Here is a 16813-nt window from a genome sequence, read left to right on the forward strand (position 1 = left end):
AACCCATGGTTGTAAGATAGCCTACTATCTACTTTACTACTGCGAATTCCCTACTGAACAAGTGAGGCGTGGCTCTCCTTGGGTATTGTTTGAGGTATGAAAGTATTTCCCCTTCGTGCTACAGCTTTTCCCAGTGAGCTTTGCTAGAGAGGAAGGCCTGAGCAGGGTCAAGGCAAAGTCAGCTATCTTGACAGCATCTTTCTGACAGCTTTGAGCTAAATGATGGAGTATTTTCTTCTGCATATTTTAAGATACTTATAGTTCAATTCTTGCTGTCATCGCATTTGTGTCTTTGGCCATTTCCAGTCAAGCAGGAGGCCTGCGTCAGAGGTTTTTGTCACTTTTCAGAAGCGTTGGGGCGTGAACTCTGGTGTCCTGCCTGAATTCCTTTCTGCGCTTGCACAATCTGGCTTACCGAAGGATCCTGCTCAGCTGGTGAGGGGATTTCCTGGTCACCTGCGCTGTGCAGTGGGGCTGCTGTGCTGCACTTCAGAGGTGGATGAAGCTGATCCCCTCCCATGTCTCTGGCATGAAAAGCCCTTTATAAATGCAAGTAACTTATTTTTAAATTGGCTGTGGAAGCTCTTGGACACATTTGCAGTCCTCTGTATCCAGGTAGATATACACATTATGTACACATTAATCAGCTGTTATTAATTAGCATGAGCTGTACTGGTTCTTCTCTCAGAAGACTGCAAATACAATGACTGTAGTTAAAACTAAAGTAGTCAAAGTTCTAAGTCAATTTTTTAGGTCATTTCATTCCAGCTGTGGCCCGACTGTCTTGGCTGCCTGAAGAATGGTTATTTTTCAGACCTGCCGACTTCACAAATGCTAGTCATTATTTTCTAAACAGTTTCGCCTTTCGCTCTGAATGAGCCGGACTTTTCAGAAACTCGGAGTCGCCGAGTTCTGCTCGAGCAGCAGTCCTGCCAGGTGTCTTATAAGGAAAAGGGCTCTTAAGACAGTATTGCGTTAAGAATCTTAGGTCGTCTTTTAAATGTGATCATTTGTGTTTGAAATCACATGCCTAATCGTTAACACCCATAGAAATCTAATTTTAGGATGCAATAACTCGTTTTTGGATTTAGTAGGATGTCCAAGAAAGTGCCTCAAGATATTCACAGCGCTATGCCTCAGGTAGCCCAGAAAACTGATGGGATTGGGGGAGGAATCGAGCGAATTATATTGGTATACACGGATTTTGCAGTTTTTAAAGTTGCATTGGATCATTGCTGTTGGTCATCTGGGTGATCTGGGTGAAGCATCACAATGTCCTAACTGAACTGGCACAAGGCAGAGACTCCTCAGATGAAGCCAGAAGGTGCCCTTGAGTGCTGGTGTGTTCCCGGTGAGCACTACAAGGAACTCTTGAGACCAGTACGAAATATTTGAAGTGAACAGAAATGTTCAGATATGCTCATAAACCAAATAATGCTATTCGTGTGCGGTGCATGTGATTGCAGATTAAAAGACAAGTTTCAGCGCTTTATTTGTGCTGTACATGGTCTAGCAGGGGAAGAAAGTGAAGGCCACCTGTTAAAATGGAAAGTTAATTCTGTAAAACATGCTTTTCATACTTGTGTTGGTCCTGTTCTGCCATTATTCTTCTGTAATCCGGTCAGGTGTGATCAAACAGCATTATTTGCACTGGTAAATATACTATATTCAAGTATGTTGTTGTAGATGTGAAGGTTCTACATTTTGTAAATGTTAGGATGTTGAGCAAGTTGTGGTTTCTTTTATCCTTCAGACTTTAGGTTGACAAACCAAATTAGTTTAAATAATTTTAATCCACATGATGGAGAGTTCCAGATGCCAGACACATTATTTGGGCTTCAGAAAGTTGGATGGAATGTTATTAGTGGTTTTATAAACTTTATCAGTTCTATACTTTAGGCTTTGACAGTTCCGTAATTGACCAGTGAGGTCTATTTTTTTCCTCTCCAGAGAATGCTGATTCAATTGACCTGAAGCACTTCTTTGACCAGAACTACTCCCATATCTACTATGTGTTTTTTGAAAATTTTGTGACTATTGAAGTCAGCCTAAAGCAGAAAGGTAAGTAATTGGCTCTGTTTTGATATAAACACACTTTGTGACTCAAAACTGACGTTGCCCCTGCGGAATCAGTTGGAACTATTTGAACTATTGCTCTCTGAAAACTGGGGTGATAATCCCCGTGCTTCCTCTTAATTTTAACATGATCATTTTCCTTACTCTCTGTGTTTAAAGACAGTTTTATGAATAGCGCTCTTCGGCACTTTGTCACAGGTGATGTGGTAAGGCACCTGTTGTATCGACTCATTTCGGGGTTTCAGGTAAGCAACATGCCTACAGTTAAATAGGAAAGACGAGCGACCTTCTCATTTGACTGTAAACAAGTTCATCTCGAAGGGAAAAAAAATGGCACTGGCTATATTTCTCCTGAAGAGTGAAAAAGGAGTCCTTAGTTTTTTGATCGGAGTTAAAGCTCAGCTGCTGTCCCAGTACGGAGGTTGCAGATCCACAAGGCTCCCCAGTGGAGTAGCTCTGGCCCGTCTGGCAGGGGCAGTGGGCTCAGCTCACCTCTTTAGCAGTGACGGGGCTATGCCTTGCCAGAGGACTGTACTCACGCGCCCTGGCTCACTTGGCCTTGGCTTAGGTGTCGCAGTTCGTGGCAGATGGACCACTTTACCTGTGACGATACAGGTCATGACTGCTGCTGAAGGCTGCGCTACCGTCTCCTCCAGCAGGCAGGAGCAAGTACCATTTTTGCAGATGTCAACCATGATAGCTGCTTTGTTTAGACTACAGTGCAACAATGGCTCACTGTCTTAACTTCAGGCTGTTGCCTTCATCTCATACAGTACTGTGTGAGGAACCTTACCATTGCCCAACTTCCTCTGCTGTTGCCGAACCTGTCCAGTATGCGAACATGCATTTGATCTTATCCAGCGAAGCAGAAGTGTTTTAATTCTGGTTTTCATTATTAACGTTTTTGGCTGAGCAGTTTCAAAGAATCATCTTTGAAACAACTTGGAAATTGAAATTGAATGCCACAAAGGGGGAAAATGTATAGCAATATTTCACTGTCATACTGAATCTACAACTTCTGAAGCACAGCTATGTTTATGGTTTTGGGTAAATCAGTAATGTGCAGTATTGACAGGCTATGTTGGTGAATTGAAGTAAAGACCACTGTAAAAAGATGTTTGGTAAGCTGTGGTGCATTGTACCTTTTTAGAAAATTTTACTTATGTTTTGTCAACATTTCAGGTCACAAATCACAAAGGGAAGAACTTGACTCCATTCTTTTTATATTTGAGGTAAGAATTCCAGACACCCAGGCTTTACAGTGTGTCTGACAGCCCAAACCAGGAAGCTGCCTGTGAAACATGCGGGACTTGCGCTCTGTCTGAAGCTGCAGTCACAGGCCATTCAGCAGCTGTTTGTTAAAGGCTGGAACCAAACCCTCCCCTTGCAGAGCCGGGTTGTCCAGATCATAATATTTCACCGTGTGTCTTGCTGTTGAAGATGAAAACAGAAAAACAGCATGGCTCAGACAGACGTCTTAACATAATAGGGCTGATTTGTTCCTTCAGAGTGGATTCGGTTATTTTATTCGACTTGCTTTATGTTGTGCAATGAGGCTTGCAGGATTTTATGTCTGGTGTCCCAGCCTTTACAAAGAGAAGCTGTACCTGGTACTTCGAAAGGATATATTTTGTAATTTCAATATGACCATTTTCAAGAACACTCTCCCTCTCCAAGAAAAAATGTGCTGTGTTTTTTCTTGGAACATGTCCCACAACACTACATCTCTGTTATGCTGTCAAGGTGGAAAACCCGTTTAATGAGGTAGTTCGAGTTGTGATCGATGTCTGTGAGGTGAGCAGTGATTCAGTAGGAGTGCTGAGCTGCGCTTTGTTCTTCGCCCTGCTGGAGCATGCCTGTGAGCAGGGACACAGACTTGTCATCCTGTCTCGTCTCTGTCAGGCTTCACTGTGCTCCACCGTATAACTGGGTCTGTTGTAGTTGATTGATGTTCTTTTATTTCTAAAAATATGTACATTTGAGTTTACACTTGCACATTTCAAGTGTATCCTAGGGGGTTCAGCTGGGTATTTCCTCCAAACGTGTGGAAAGGCCTATCATAAGAAGGTCTCAATGAACCTTTGTGTCATGTATGCATAGTTTGCTGTCTCTTGAGTGATAATTTGTGCTCATGGGGACGTTTGATTTTTTTCAATTAATTGAGAATTCTGGTCATTTGCAAAGGGTGTGTCTGCAGCTCCCTCAGTCAAAACGGTACAAAAGGGGAATTCTCTATATTTTAAGATTTCCAAAAAAAAGTTTATTTTCCACTTGTAGTCGGTGTCCCAGGCTGCCGAGAAGCACACTGTAAAATCGCCGAGGCTGGCAGACTGTGCCAGAGTGTGCTAATCTCCTCACGTCTTCACAGAGCACTAAACATTTCTGATTTATTTCCGATTTAGAAAATCTTACAGCTTCTACCTGAGAGGATCCAGGAGCGATGGCAGTTTCACAGCATAGGTAACTTTTCTTTGGAGCTGTGTTTTCTCTTCATGTGTATGAAGGATTCCACCCTGTCAAGCTGTGCTATTGGTGGGATCCCTTCAGAGCCAGTGTATGCCACGTGCTGTTGGGAACGACTGTGTTCTGAGATGAACGGATCAAGCGTGTGGTATGTGGTAAACGTGTGGACCTGCGGCCTCATCTTCACTTGCCACTTCAGGCTTCTTAATTCAAGACATCCCAGAAAACAGTGTGGTGGTGTTTCCTGCTGTCAGTCTAGGGCACATGAGAGTAATGCCGACATAGAGTTAACCAAGGTGGTCTCTCCTTTTCCTTAGCACTAAGGTCAGTTGCTATAGGATGCAAGGATCACCAAGAGTAAATCAGAGAATGCCAAGGACTTGGGAAAGAGTTTTATCCAAGTCTGACCGAGAACTCTCACATGCATTGTCCTGAGAACAGAAGCGAAACACTTGTTAGATGATGGGGATCTGACTATTCTTTGTACCTTTTCTTCCCAGGCTTAATTCTAAAGAAGCTTCTCCATACTGGAAATTCCTTAAAGGTATTTATTCCTTCAAGACGTGCGAACAGGGAGTTGCATCAGCATGCTTGAGCTGCAAAGGAACAGATAAGGGTTCAATCCACGCTGAAAGGAAAGAAACACCGCATTTCAGCTGTGGAGACTTCTTGAGGTGTACAGGAGCCATCTTCTATACATGAAGAAGGCTCCACGGCCGAAACATTGAGTTTCTTTGCTTATCTTTCAGCATGCGTTGAACCTTTACCCTTTTTTTAAAAAAAAAGACTGCTGTTAAGGGAGCTGCTTACGTTTTGGTATTTCAAGCTTATAATTATGTGTTTATGATCCATTTCTCCTATTTCTTCATCGTTTTAGACTATATAGTCAAATGATGACACCAGATTGAGAAGGAATTATAAGGCGGAATAGGAAACCTCTTGTAAACAGGTCAACGAGTTGCGTCTTATTTTTGCCGTTGGTATTTCGGTACTTCACATTCCTGGATGACGGATCTGATTTTCCCCTCTAGATCCGGAGGGAAGGCGTCCGTCTGTTCCTGCTGTGGATGCAGGCGCTCCAGACGAACTGCCTTTGTGAGCAGCTGTGCATGTTTGCTTGTCTGATCCCCGGATTTCCACCTCCCATCTCGGAGCACGGACCTCGGACCCTGGACAACCTCATCAACCCCCCGCTCAGCTTGCAAGAAAGTGAGTTTCTGCAGCCGTCCCTCTCGCTCCTCGGGAAGCAGGAGTGTCAGACACGTAGAGCCCTCAGAGCCTCCGACATTTGTCATTTCAATGACTGTAGACTTTGGTAAAACGGGTAGGCTGTGGAATTTTGTTAAGATTTAAATATTGATTTTATTTGACTCAAATATTGATGTAAATTTTAAACATACGTTTAATTTAAGTTTTATCCTGAATTAAGTCACCATCTTCTTCAAACCAGTAGGGAATCAGCTTACTTAATAATTGTAATATGTCTAAGGTTAATATTGCCAAGAAATGAAAGCATGTTGTCTGACAAATCTCTTGTTTGTATCATGCAGTTTTGGTGTAACGTTGAAGGGTTAAGATCACCAACCTTAAGACTACAAATAAACCATTTTGTGGTTAATGATAAAAGGCTGTTACTAAACTCATTTTCAAAATGTTTGTCATATTAACTGTTTTTTTGGATCTGCGATGTCTGAAAATGCCCCCTAGCTGTAATTTTCTCACTGTTCTTCTCTTATAATAAGACGACTTATGAAACGGTGCTTTATGTGAGTCTGTGGAAGTGGGCATTTAGTTTGTTGTTTTGGGCCGAGCCGTGATTGAAGGAGCCCAGCAATTGAAAGCGATGACGTGTTTGCCTGTCTCCTTAGCACAAGTCACTCCTGAGGAAATCACCCCCCTGGTTTCTCCTCAGTCTGGAGACAAGGGTCAGGATGACCTTACCAGCTATTTCTTAGAAGCACTTTTGAAATACATGGTAATCCAGGTACTTGTCTTCCACTAACCCTACTGATGCACTGTGGTTGCATGCTTGACTGCTGTGCATGCTGAGTGCCACATGTTGCATGTGTGCCACTTCTGATGTGTCCTTCACTACTTGATTTTTAATACTTTGAATAAATGTTGTAGCTGATGGTAAAAAATGAGGGTTCTGAAAATCATTTGTTTTAATAATGCAGCCTTACACAAGTTATGTGAATTTGTAGACAACCATCTTTTGTCTGTAAATCAAAGTTACGCCTTGAAGGTATTCAAAATACAATGATGAATAGCATACATCTTAAAATCCATAATAGGATAGACAGTTTAGCTTAAGCTTATGTCTTTGAAATATGCAGCGGTTATAAAAGATTTCCTGAACACTTAAAGCCCATTCCATAGCATTGATCTTCTTCCAGCTTAAAAAGCTGCACTTCAAAAGTCCTGGTAAATTACACATTGGTGCTTTTAAGAAAGGGGTCCTGAATGAATGCAGTTTCTTTCAGTAGAGTCTGATTGTGAAGGCAAATTACTGTGCTTGCATTCGTACTGGGATTTCTTTCAGGCTTGTGTGGATCTAAGAGTTAACACAGCCTCCCTGATTCACCAGGACACATGCCTGCCTCTGCATGGAACACTCTTGTCTGATATACTTGATATGAAAACATCCAACTGCTAACTGTAGAGATAGTTGACTGCTTGACTGAGGGGTATTTTTGGACACTTGGTCTTGCCAGGTCTTTTAAATATCCTGCTATGTGACGGACACAGATAGGCCATGTATATTTGCTTCTGGGCATGCCCTTCCCTAGTTTGCGACACGTCTGTTTTTAAAAGCCCCTTTTGTGTTTTGCAGGCCAAAAGTTTGGAGTGGAAATGCAAGGAAAATCACGAAAAGGGCTTTGCTTTCCTGTTTGGAAACTTCAAAAAGTATTATCTTCCTCATATTTTCCCAAATTTTTCCAAGGAGACCAGTTTATACAATCCAGTACTTGGTAAGGGAAGCAGTAACATTCGTCTTACTTTCATATATGTTTATGTTAGTAGGTTACTTTATACCTACTATATATAGTATATATAGTAGTACACTATATATAGATATAGTGTGTGCTGTGAGCTTTTGTGCTAAGATTAATTCTGTTGCTTCAGAGATTGCCATTGGATTTTGAATTATTTAAAAAGTTTGGGTGTATTATAAATTGAGCAGAAAAAGAATCAGTAATAGATTTGTATTTATTGAGCACAGGTGCATATGTTTTCTACAAAGTATGCTGTACAGCATAGTTACACTTTACATTCTTGCCTGCAGAGGTGCCTCACATGAGACCAAAGCCACATTATGTGATAATAAAGAGAGACCCGGAGACCGGCGGAGACATCTATTGCACTAAAGAGATGTTCCTGAATGCTCGCGTCGTCTTCATTCGCTGGCTGGTGTCTTTCTGGCTGGAGCCCCGATCCAACACTGGGACTCATATCCCCGGGGTCGAAGGAGAAAACGTGCCAAAGAACATTCAGGTGAACCCGAGCTCCCTCATTCATTTCAGTCTGGGGTTACTTGCAGGACCTCTGAGGTGAAAAGCACAGACACACATGTTTAAGTCTGTAATAATATTTAATAACTGTGGGCTGGAAAAGTGCAGAGTAGAGAAGGTAATTGGTTCTTTCCACTTGGCATTATTAAACTTTTTAAAACGCTAACCAAGATGTATAAAAAAAATGACAGGCAGATCTGGTCCTGCTGTTAAGAAGAAAGCCTTGTCTGAGCTGGGGGTGTCTGGGGGTGTTTCAGAGGGCAGCAGCTGGCCTGGCAGCCAGAGAGGACAGCGGCCCCAGGCCTGATGGTGTGGACAGCGGTGTGGAGACAGAGCAGTCTCACTCCAACACCAGCACGCTGACCGAGAGGGAGCCCAGCTCTTCTAGCCTCTGCAGTGTGGATGAAGAGCACCTCACGGACATCGAAGTGGTCAGGAAGGTCTTCTGCTCTTCCAGAACCAATGTCAACTTCATCACTGAGATCTTCCGGCAGGTATGAGCGAGAAGTAGCAGAGTGTCTTGCATTAAGGTGGCTAGCAGTACCTGGTTTATTTTGTAACGGTTTGGAACAGCCGATTGGGTAGCTGTTATTTTATTTGTCTCAGCTTATGAAGTGTTGAAGCTCATCCTTATGTGAAGTTCAGCTAGGGGACGGAAACAGCTCAGATAAACAATTAAAGGTTATAGTATACTGATTGGGTAAAATAAAATCCTACACAAGGACACCCACACCTAAACAGAATGTCTTCACATGAAGGACTGCTTACAAAAGTACAGCGCGTGTCTGTGAGTCCTGAACGTGTTTCATGTTTCCCCGAGGACAGGCTTTCCTGCTGCCCATGTGCGAGGCGGCAGCCATGAGGAAGGTGGTGAGGGTGTACCAGGAGTGGATCGCTCAGGAAGACAAGCCTGTGTTCATGAGGGACCCCGAGGAGCACTGCAGCTCCCCGGCCACCAGCGTCATCCACTTGGGCTCAGCCGGGGAGCCAGGGTCCGAAAAGGACCAGGAGGAGGTGAGGGCAGAACTCACTGCCAGTCGCGTCAGCGGTTGCCCCTCCTGGGACGGCAGCTACTATACACAGCGCATGGTCGTCAGACAAGATTGAAGTGAATGCCCTGCAGTCACTCCTTAACGCACCTTTTTGCCATAAAGGTTTTTCTTTATCAGGTTGCATACCCTCCTACAGAAAATAAGAAGGGTTTCTTCCTCACACCTCACAGCTGAAGAAGGCTCCACGGCCAAAACGTTGTGTTTTCTTTCTTCTCTGTTCAGCATGGAATAATCCTATTACTTGTTCCTTTGCAGCCTGCGCATGCTGACGCAGCTCCCCACCTGAACTACATAAGAAGGGTCTGACGTTAATTGCTTGGGTATTTTTTTTCTAGAAAATAACTTCGGAACAGCAGGCAGCTGAAAAAGAGGTGACTGGGATAGACGCCACAATTTTGTTAACTGTCAGAGTGGCAGAGGGTAGGCAGCCCACAAAGTAGCAGCCAGGGTGAAAGCTTACGTGTGCATAGGTGCTGCCGACCAGGAAGGTGAAATGGAGTTGTCTGTGAATCGGCCGGTCAGCCCTGTAGTGAGCATGATCCCCCTTGTCCTGTGCAGGCTGCCGTGACAGGTTTTGTTTCCTTGTTCATTTTAAGGAAAAGGTTGGAAAAGCCTCTGGCCATACTCGGACCCCCAGCTGGCCCAGAAACTCTTCCTACCAAGATGCCATTAACAAAATGGCAGACTGTGAGCTGCAAGAATACAATGTGTGCGCTGGAGTACAGTCCACATTACAGGTGTGGCATTTCAAATGGGTCTTTTTCTGTCCATGCTTTTTTAATGTTGCCTGTTGGTTTCATTTCTGACTGTGTCATATGGATTCAGTTTTCAGCATATTTAAATAGTAACCGAGGTTACAGGCGCTTTAATCCATAGGCTGCAGGATTTGCATGATATTGATTGGTTTCACCTGAGCCGCAGGCTGAACAACACAAATAATTTTTATAGAGAGGTAGCGAGTCCGGACTTAATGAATTAGCATACTTCATTAGCAAAGAGCTCTGGCTTATGCAACTTCTTAATAAATAAGTGACAGCTACTTCAGTTTATAAGTAATCGGGTTCAAAAGAAGAAAATGCGAACGGTCTTATTTTCGTTTTTCTTTAGTCTCAGTAGAAACTGAGACTAAAGAAAAATTGGGTTGTACTTTTTTGCTCAGAATAAACCTGAATAAGTCATTGTGAAGCACCAAATAATATTTTCTTAAATATTCACTGATCCCTGGTTATAGGCTAAGCCTGCATTTAACTGAACTGACTGTTGGAATTGCTGTTAAATGTGAGATTTATTTCAAATATAGATAAGCTCTTAACTTTATTTCTCTCTGTTTTAGGTTTTTATAACCAATTCCTCCAACGTTTTCCTCCTTGAACCAGCTAACGATGTAAAATTCTTATTGGAAGAGCATATCGATATGTGTAAACGTGTCCTCAATATTTATCGCAGTCTGGTCATGCATGAGACAATGGATCAGAAGACGTGGTACGTGACAAAGCAAACAAAAAAAAATGTACAAGCATGGTCAACATGACTGTGATGCTGAAGTCACTGGAATAGATATACACTTCACACACAGTACTTACACAGAAACAAAAGCTTTACTCTCCTGAATATGGATTCCCCTGTTCGTATCGTGAGGAACTTTCTGCAGCAGCTGGGCGAACAGAGGTTGGGAAAAGGATAGCACATTTCATTGGCTGACAAACACAAACGGATAAAGATGTATGCTTTTGTAGTTGTAAGCACACATTTGCAACTAGGGCATCACATCTGTGTGTGTATTTTTCGGATGATAGCTACTGGCCAGTGCAAAGTGTTGGCTATGTGTTGGCACTTTGCGCCTTCTCTGTTGCTCCATGCTGTGTTTGTATTCTTGACTGCATTAATGCTACAGTGTCTCTACTGCTAAGGGCCTGTGTTTTGTCTTGTGTGCTGTCATTGCTTTGTTTATTTGGATGAGCTGAGCTCTAGCTTTATAAGAGTGAGCTAGTCTCACTCTTTTTTTGATGTCACATACCCGCATACTGTAAATAAAGCCTTATGATTGTGTATTCTTGCCACCGTTCTGCCACAACTCTGGAGTTCAAGTTGATATTTTCATACAGTATGTACCGCTACCTCCCTACCAAATATTTTCTGCTGGCACTGATATAAATCTCAAAAAACAAGTTTTTAAAGATCAGTTTTTGGTGAAATTTTTCACAAGTCACTCCAAATGAAACTAGGTTATTGGAAAAGTGTTGTAAACGTAAACAAGTTTAAAATTATGTTATACTGTACTGTTATCTTTCTCTGAATTGTCAACATAGCACAAATGAAGGTTTGGGTGTAATTGATGATATAGGCATATCCGATTTCCTCCCACACTCCCAAAACATACTGCTAGGCTAGTTAGCTTCTGGGAAGATTGTCCCTAAGTGTGTGTGTGTGTGTGTGTGTGTGTGTGTGTGTGTGTGTGCGCGCCCTGCAATGGACTGGTGTCCCATCCAGGGTGTATCCTGCCTTGCACCCATGGCTTGCTGGGATGGGCTCCGGCTCTTCCTGCGGCACTGGTTAGAAAATGGATAGATAATGATGCAGGCAAGCATGTAGCTAGGCCCTCACCACATGTGGCTCATCCAGGTCCCTCCAGAACAGCCAGCTGCCTGGTCTTTCAGTGGAGTGTTTCTGCAAGTGAGGCTAGCAGCATGTTTGCTGTGTAAAGTTTTGGCTAGCGCTATCTACTGTACTGTGTACGATGGCATAATGTTTTCCCTCAGGTGTGAAGTCTTACTTTCTTTTGGGTCTCAGGGAGCAGATACTCTTGGTGCTACTCAGGGTGACGGAGTGTGTGATGAAAAGGCCACCTTCAGCTGTGCCACATGGGAAGAAATGCATGACACTCTCTGGAAGGTTGGCTGGGGCAATATTTCAGGTAGAATAAACACAAGTCTTCCACAATTATTATAGTTATATAACAATAATGGTTAGCAACTTCCTAGTGGCAAAAACGTTGCTGGTCTCTGACTTAACCCATCTTCCCTGTGCTGCAGACCTTAATAGTGGCATGGATCAAAGGGAACCTGAATGTGTACATCTCTCGGGAGCTGTGGGATGACCTGCTGGCAGTGCTGTCCTCACTGACCTGCTGGGAGGAGCTGGTCACAGAATGGTCCCTCACCATGGAGACTCTAACGAAGGTACTGGCCAGAAACCTCTACAGCCTGGACCTTAATGACCTGCCCCTGGAAAAGCTGAGCGAGCAGAAGCTGAAGAAACACAAGGGCAAAGGTAGGAAAGATGGCCAGGCTTCTTTATCTTAGCAGATATCTTTTGTCCTAAATCATGGAACGTGAAAACCTAGCACAAGTTTTCACGATTCTCACATGTTCTGTACATACTTCTCACTGGGGGCTAATAAAATAGGAAGAGCTTTAGGGACTTTCTTAAATAGCTTCGGTCCAATGTTGTTCACTTTGCGCGCGTTGTATGTTTGATTGGATATGTTTGGCCTGTAGCTTGTGCCACAGCCGTGCAGTCGCATGGTTGATGGAGGAGAAATCGACCTGGGTTTGGGGTGCCGTCCGTCTCGTGGGCATGGCAGAGATCCTGCAGGAATCATCAGTGTTGTGTCTCTTTGTGCGCTAATCCCAAGGTGGAGCTCACGAGTCCCAGAAGTTGTCTGTGGACAGGTCCTTCTCCAAAGGCTGGAGCAGGGACCAGCCTGGACAGGCCCCCATGAGACAGCGCAGTGCCACTACTGCTGGCTCTCCGGGGATTGAGAAAGCCAGGAGTATTGTTCGCCAGAAAACTGTTGGTGGGTATACCTACACATCGCTCTCCAACATCACGCGCTTTTCTCACTGTAAATACTTGAGCTGCTACATTTGAAGCAAGCAGAATTATCATCTAGGAAAAAACACACACTTCTTATTTTTATAAAGATTTTAAACTTCAGTTGTGTACATCTCACAGATTTGGCATATTATTTGTACACTTCTTAAATGGGATTAAAAGCTGAAAACTCTCAATCCTGTGCTGTTGAACTAATAGTGCACAATATATTCAGTGTGATTGGGATCTGTGCGTGACATTTTTATTCTCTTGTTTTGCACTGTAGTTTGTATATTCTTGCAGCATATATTCCAGCAACTTGTTTTGGTAACGGCAAGATAAAAAACACATTACGCTAGTTTTTCTTGCTTGTTTTTTCAGAATGAAAAATAATATTTTATGTATGCTATATATATAGTTTTTATTATGTAGGGAGTGCACTATGCAGAATTTGAAGACGTAGTTCTTAATGCCTAAAAATTGCTCCATTCTACAATGCTTTTGACGAAGACGAGTTTCTCTTTTGCCCCTTGCTGTGCTGCCATCACTGCCAGCATGGGCAGATCAAGATTCGAGCTCTGCCATACAGCTTTCCCCCTCTTTCTTTGCTCCTTTATTCCTCACAGCTTTGCCTCGCTGTCACTATCTTTCTTTTCTTCCTTCCCTTTCTATACCTTCTGTTTTTCTTTTGTTTTACTTGAAGCCCTGCGAAGTCGGTCAACTGGCGACAGCATCCTGTCTTCAGCCTTTATACGCAGCGCTAAAAGTGCACCTGTCCTGATTCATCCTGTCCACCCTCTCCTGCCTGACTCTGTGCTCTCTCCCCTAGCTGACGAGCTGTCAGGTAGAGCTGTCTCTGCTTGTTTCTGCACCCCTTTCTCACTGCAACTCCACTCTTGTCCTTTAGTTGCTGGGTTATATCTATTTTTTTGTATGTTGCTTCTTCGATATTTTGAAGTGAAGTACAGCACAGTCATTGTTTTCTGTGTCCCCCCGTGCTTTTGTTGTGTTTTGAAGCTAATGTGCCATCATGTCAGCACTGGTCCTCTGCCGGTGTCCTCTGTGTTTATCTCGGGACGCCAAGCTCGGGGGCTGCCCACGGCAGATTTGGTCAGAACACCAGAGCTAACCCATGAAAAGGCGTATTACACTATATCAGTTTGTGATTTAACTTTCTTTTGCGGCTACTTTCCCTCTGACATTGATGGTGTCCTGTGTTGTGTTTGTAAGTCAGCAGCATGATTGGAAGAAATCTGCATACCTATCCTCTGCTCTTTCTGCTGCTTGGCACTTATAAACTAATCTCTACATCCTCATTGACTTTTTTTTCTAAATAAGATCCTAGTGAAGGTTTAGTGATCAAGGCGTTGGCATCTATTATCTTAACCACCTTGCTTGCTAATTTTTCCCTGACTTTTGCTCCCAGGAAAATTCCACAGCCAGAATATTCTGCAGTATTACTTGTCTCCTACAGAATCAGTTAATATCTAAGGGAAATTGTTTTATAGTGGAAAGATCAGTGTATTACTAGAATATTACTGGTGTAGAATACCTAACTGATTTTGTGGGTGACAGGTGTTTCTGCAGAGTATTGTGTCCACATTTTTGTTTGTACACTCCACCTGATAACAAATTTGTTTTCTAGATCACAGACTAAATGTAAAACCTTTTCTGTCCAATTAATCTTAGCTGTTCGTTTTCTGATATGTGTGTGTATGTGTTAGCTGGACGTTGTGTTTCAAACTGCATGTTTATAAGTAAGGCTCGTCTGATTGTTAGACTCCCTTTCACTGCTTTTATTGTGCTCCTTAGTAACTGTAAAGTAGGCCTTTCTGAAGCATGTTCTAGGTAATGTGTTGAACACATCACATCTGCTGTACATGTCACAAACTCTTGCCGTACTGACCCTGAGGAATGACGTGCTTGTGTTGGATAGTGTCACGTGTGTGCCGTCACAGGTTGGCCACTGAGTGGTTTCCCCTACACTAACATGCGGCTGTTTCTGCTCAGATATGGAGGACCCCCCGGTGGTTTCCCGTGCTCCGCGGATGCGGCACTTCTCCCAGAGCGAAGAGACGCCCCCCTCGGAGGTGTTTGTGGCGTCCGGGGAAGAGCAGCCCTTGCCCAGGAGCAGCAGCACATCAGACATCATGGAGCCCTTCATCGCAGAGCGGGTCAAAGGTGACGGTCCATCTCACAGTGCTCCTGGCTCGCAGAGTCCCCCAGAGGTCATCCCATGGTCTAGATCCACTGCGGGCCACCCGATGGGTGCCGGCAGCAGGGTGTCCTCACTGGAAGTGGGGGATAGCATTTACGACCACCTGTGCCAGCTGGTAGGGCCTTCCGAACAGCCCCCGCCAGCCTTCCTGCCCAGCCAGTCTGTAGAGAGCGAGAGGGAGGAGGACTTGCTGTCATCTCTCAGGGAGTACCTGAAGCACAAGGGGGAAGGGGTCGGGACAGCTGAGGGAGAAAGCTGCGCCATTCTCGATGCTCTGAGCGAGGCGATGGAAGGCCAGGCTGCTCAGGCACTGATAGACAGGTGGCAGTATGACGACAGGACTCGCGTGTGCCATGAAGGAAGCGCTGGCTCTGCCGCAGACGAGGACACCGTAGGGCGTTCAGAGCAGGACCTGGTCGAGGGTCTAGAGTGCAGCAGTAAGGCAGATCAGTCAGGCTGGCAGACAAAAGAACTCTTTATCCAGGAGGATGGCCTGGACACGAGGGGTAGCCCCTGCCATGCAGAGAGGACCAATCACTTGCTTAGACAGGATGCCCTGGAGCTGGATGTGGGCTCTGAGGTGGCCCCAGTAGGGAGAGGTAGGGGGGAGTCCGGCGCCAGCCCCAAGGAGAACCCGTCACAGGAGCACTGCTCACAGACCCCCCGAGCTCTGAGCACCACGGCGGTCAGCAGGCAAACCTCCTCCACCGCAGCCTTCAAGCCCAGGCTCGTCCGAGGAGGAGGAGGAGGAGGAAAGAAGCGGCACAGCGGGGTTCATGTCAGCTTCCGGCCCTCCACTGAGTCCGTTCAGTTCCACAACCCTTTAGAGACCAAGGAAGCCCCCTGGAAAGCCAGGCTCCGGCGGCTCAGCGGCTTCAGTGGAGGGAGCAGCAGTGGGACCCCGACTGGGGCAGCCGATCCCGCCAGGCCCGGCGCCCCCAAGTCCGGCGCCGCGGGATCTGCGAGCAGTGGCAGGGCAAAGGAGGCGGTAGGGGAGGCCCAGGTGGGGGAGCAGGTGGACAAGGACGGACCGGCCGGCGGCTGGGAGAGTGGGCACCCGGTCAGGTCCAGGTCACAGGAGTCAGGCCATCACGCGCAGCAGGGGTCCCTGGGTGGTGTCTATAAATCTGTCGTACATGCTCTCTCCAAGCCGAAGGCACACGTCTCCCCACAGCGGCAGAGCAAAGTGCCAGCCGAGGCGCCACTGAGGGATCTGTACACTCATGTAATGGGCTATTTTGGAAGGAAAGCAACAGGTGAGCACTGAACGGTGTGCTGAGCATAAATCGAAGACAAAGCGCCTGTTCCTTTTTTTTATTACTTTCGTTTCATTTTTGCTGGATGCAGATTTTTTTGAAAAAGCTTCCCCCACCCCGAGTTTGAAGCGCAATCAAAAAAAAAAAAAAATAAAGTCAAAGAAAGCCCAGGAAGCCCTCCAGCTTTGTGGGATATAATCCTTGCTTTCCCTTCTGTTTGGATGCTGCATGCAGCCTTTGATCAGCTCACATCTCCTTCCTCGCCTTCTCTCACCCCCAGTCCAAATCATTGTATCATAAAAGCCCACGGCATCGTACTGCTGACAGCTGTGCACCCAGTCACCGCTTATAGAACAGGTGAAGGGCATTGTTAGACTTTAAATCAGGCCAATCTGAAGCAGCGTGATAGCAAAGATGTCCAAG

The 16813-nt window shown here is 44.9% G+C and overlaps 1 protein-coding gene across 13 annotated transcripts in view; it reads left to right on the forward strand.

Moving 5' to 3' along the window:
* ralgapa1 (Ral GTPase activating protein catalytic subunit alpha 1) overlaps positions 1–16813 on the forward strand; it is a 64943-nt gene that overhangs the window by 3981 nt on the left and 44149 nt on the right. For 6 of the 13 annotated variants that reach the window (XR_001478758.2, XM_015350327.2, XM_069193017.1 and 3 more), the window contains exons 2-18: positions 1951–2061; positions 3259–3308; positions 4479–4536; positions 5040–5083; positions 5571–5748; positions 6408–6523; positions 7373–7511; positions 7826–8034; positions 8309–8545; positions 8877–9065; positions 9700–9840; positions 10437–10585; positions 11894–12017; positions 12136–12373; positions 12738–12899; positions 13620–13760; positions 14927–16390. Coding sequence is in view for 12 of the 13 variants with exons in the window: in XM_015350327.2 (XP_015205813.2) it covers positions 1951–2061; positions 3259–3308; positions 4479–4536; positions 5040–5083; positions 5571–5748; positions 6408–6523; positions 7373–7511; positions 7826–8034; positions 8309–8545; positions 8877–9065; positions 9700–9840; positions 10437–10585; positions 11894–12017; positions 12136–12373; positions 12738–12899; positions 13620–13760; positions 14927–16390 (3750 nt within the window). In the remaining variant the exon portion in view is untranslated. The remainder of the gene's footprint in view (positions 1–1950; positions 2062–3258; positions 3309–4478; positions 4537–5039; positions 5084–5570; positions 5749–6407; positions 6524–7372; positions 7512–7825; positions 8035–8308; positions 8546–8876; positions 9066–9699; positions 9841–10436; positions 10586–11893; positions 12018–12135; positions 12374–12737; positions 12900–13619; positions 13761–14926; positions 16391–16813) is intronic. The other 7 variants (XM_015350336.2, XM_015350337.2, XM_015350338.2 and 4 more) reach the window with 4 other exon arrangements.

The sequence above is a fragment of the Lepisosteus oculatus genome, chromosome 8 (genome assembly GCF_040954835.1).
Source record: "Lepisosteus oculatus isolate fLepOcu1 chromosome 8, fLepOcu1.hap2, whole genome shotgun sequence".
Lineage (NCBI taxonomy): Eukaryota > Metazoa > Chordata > Actinopteri > Semionotiformes > Lepisosteidae > Lepisosteus > Lepisosteus oculatus.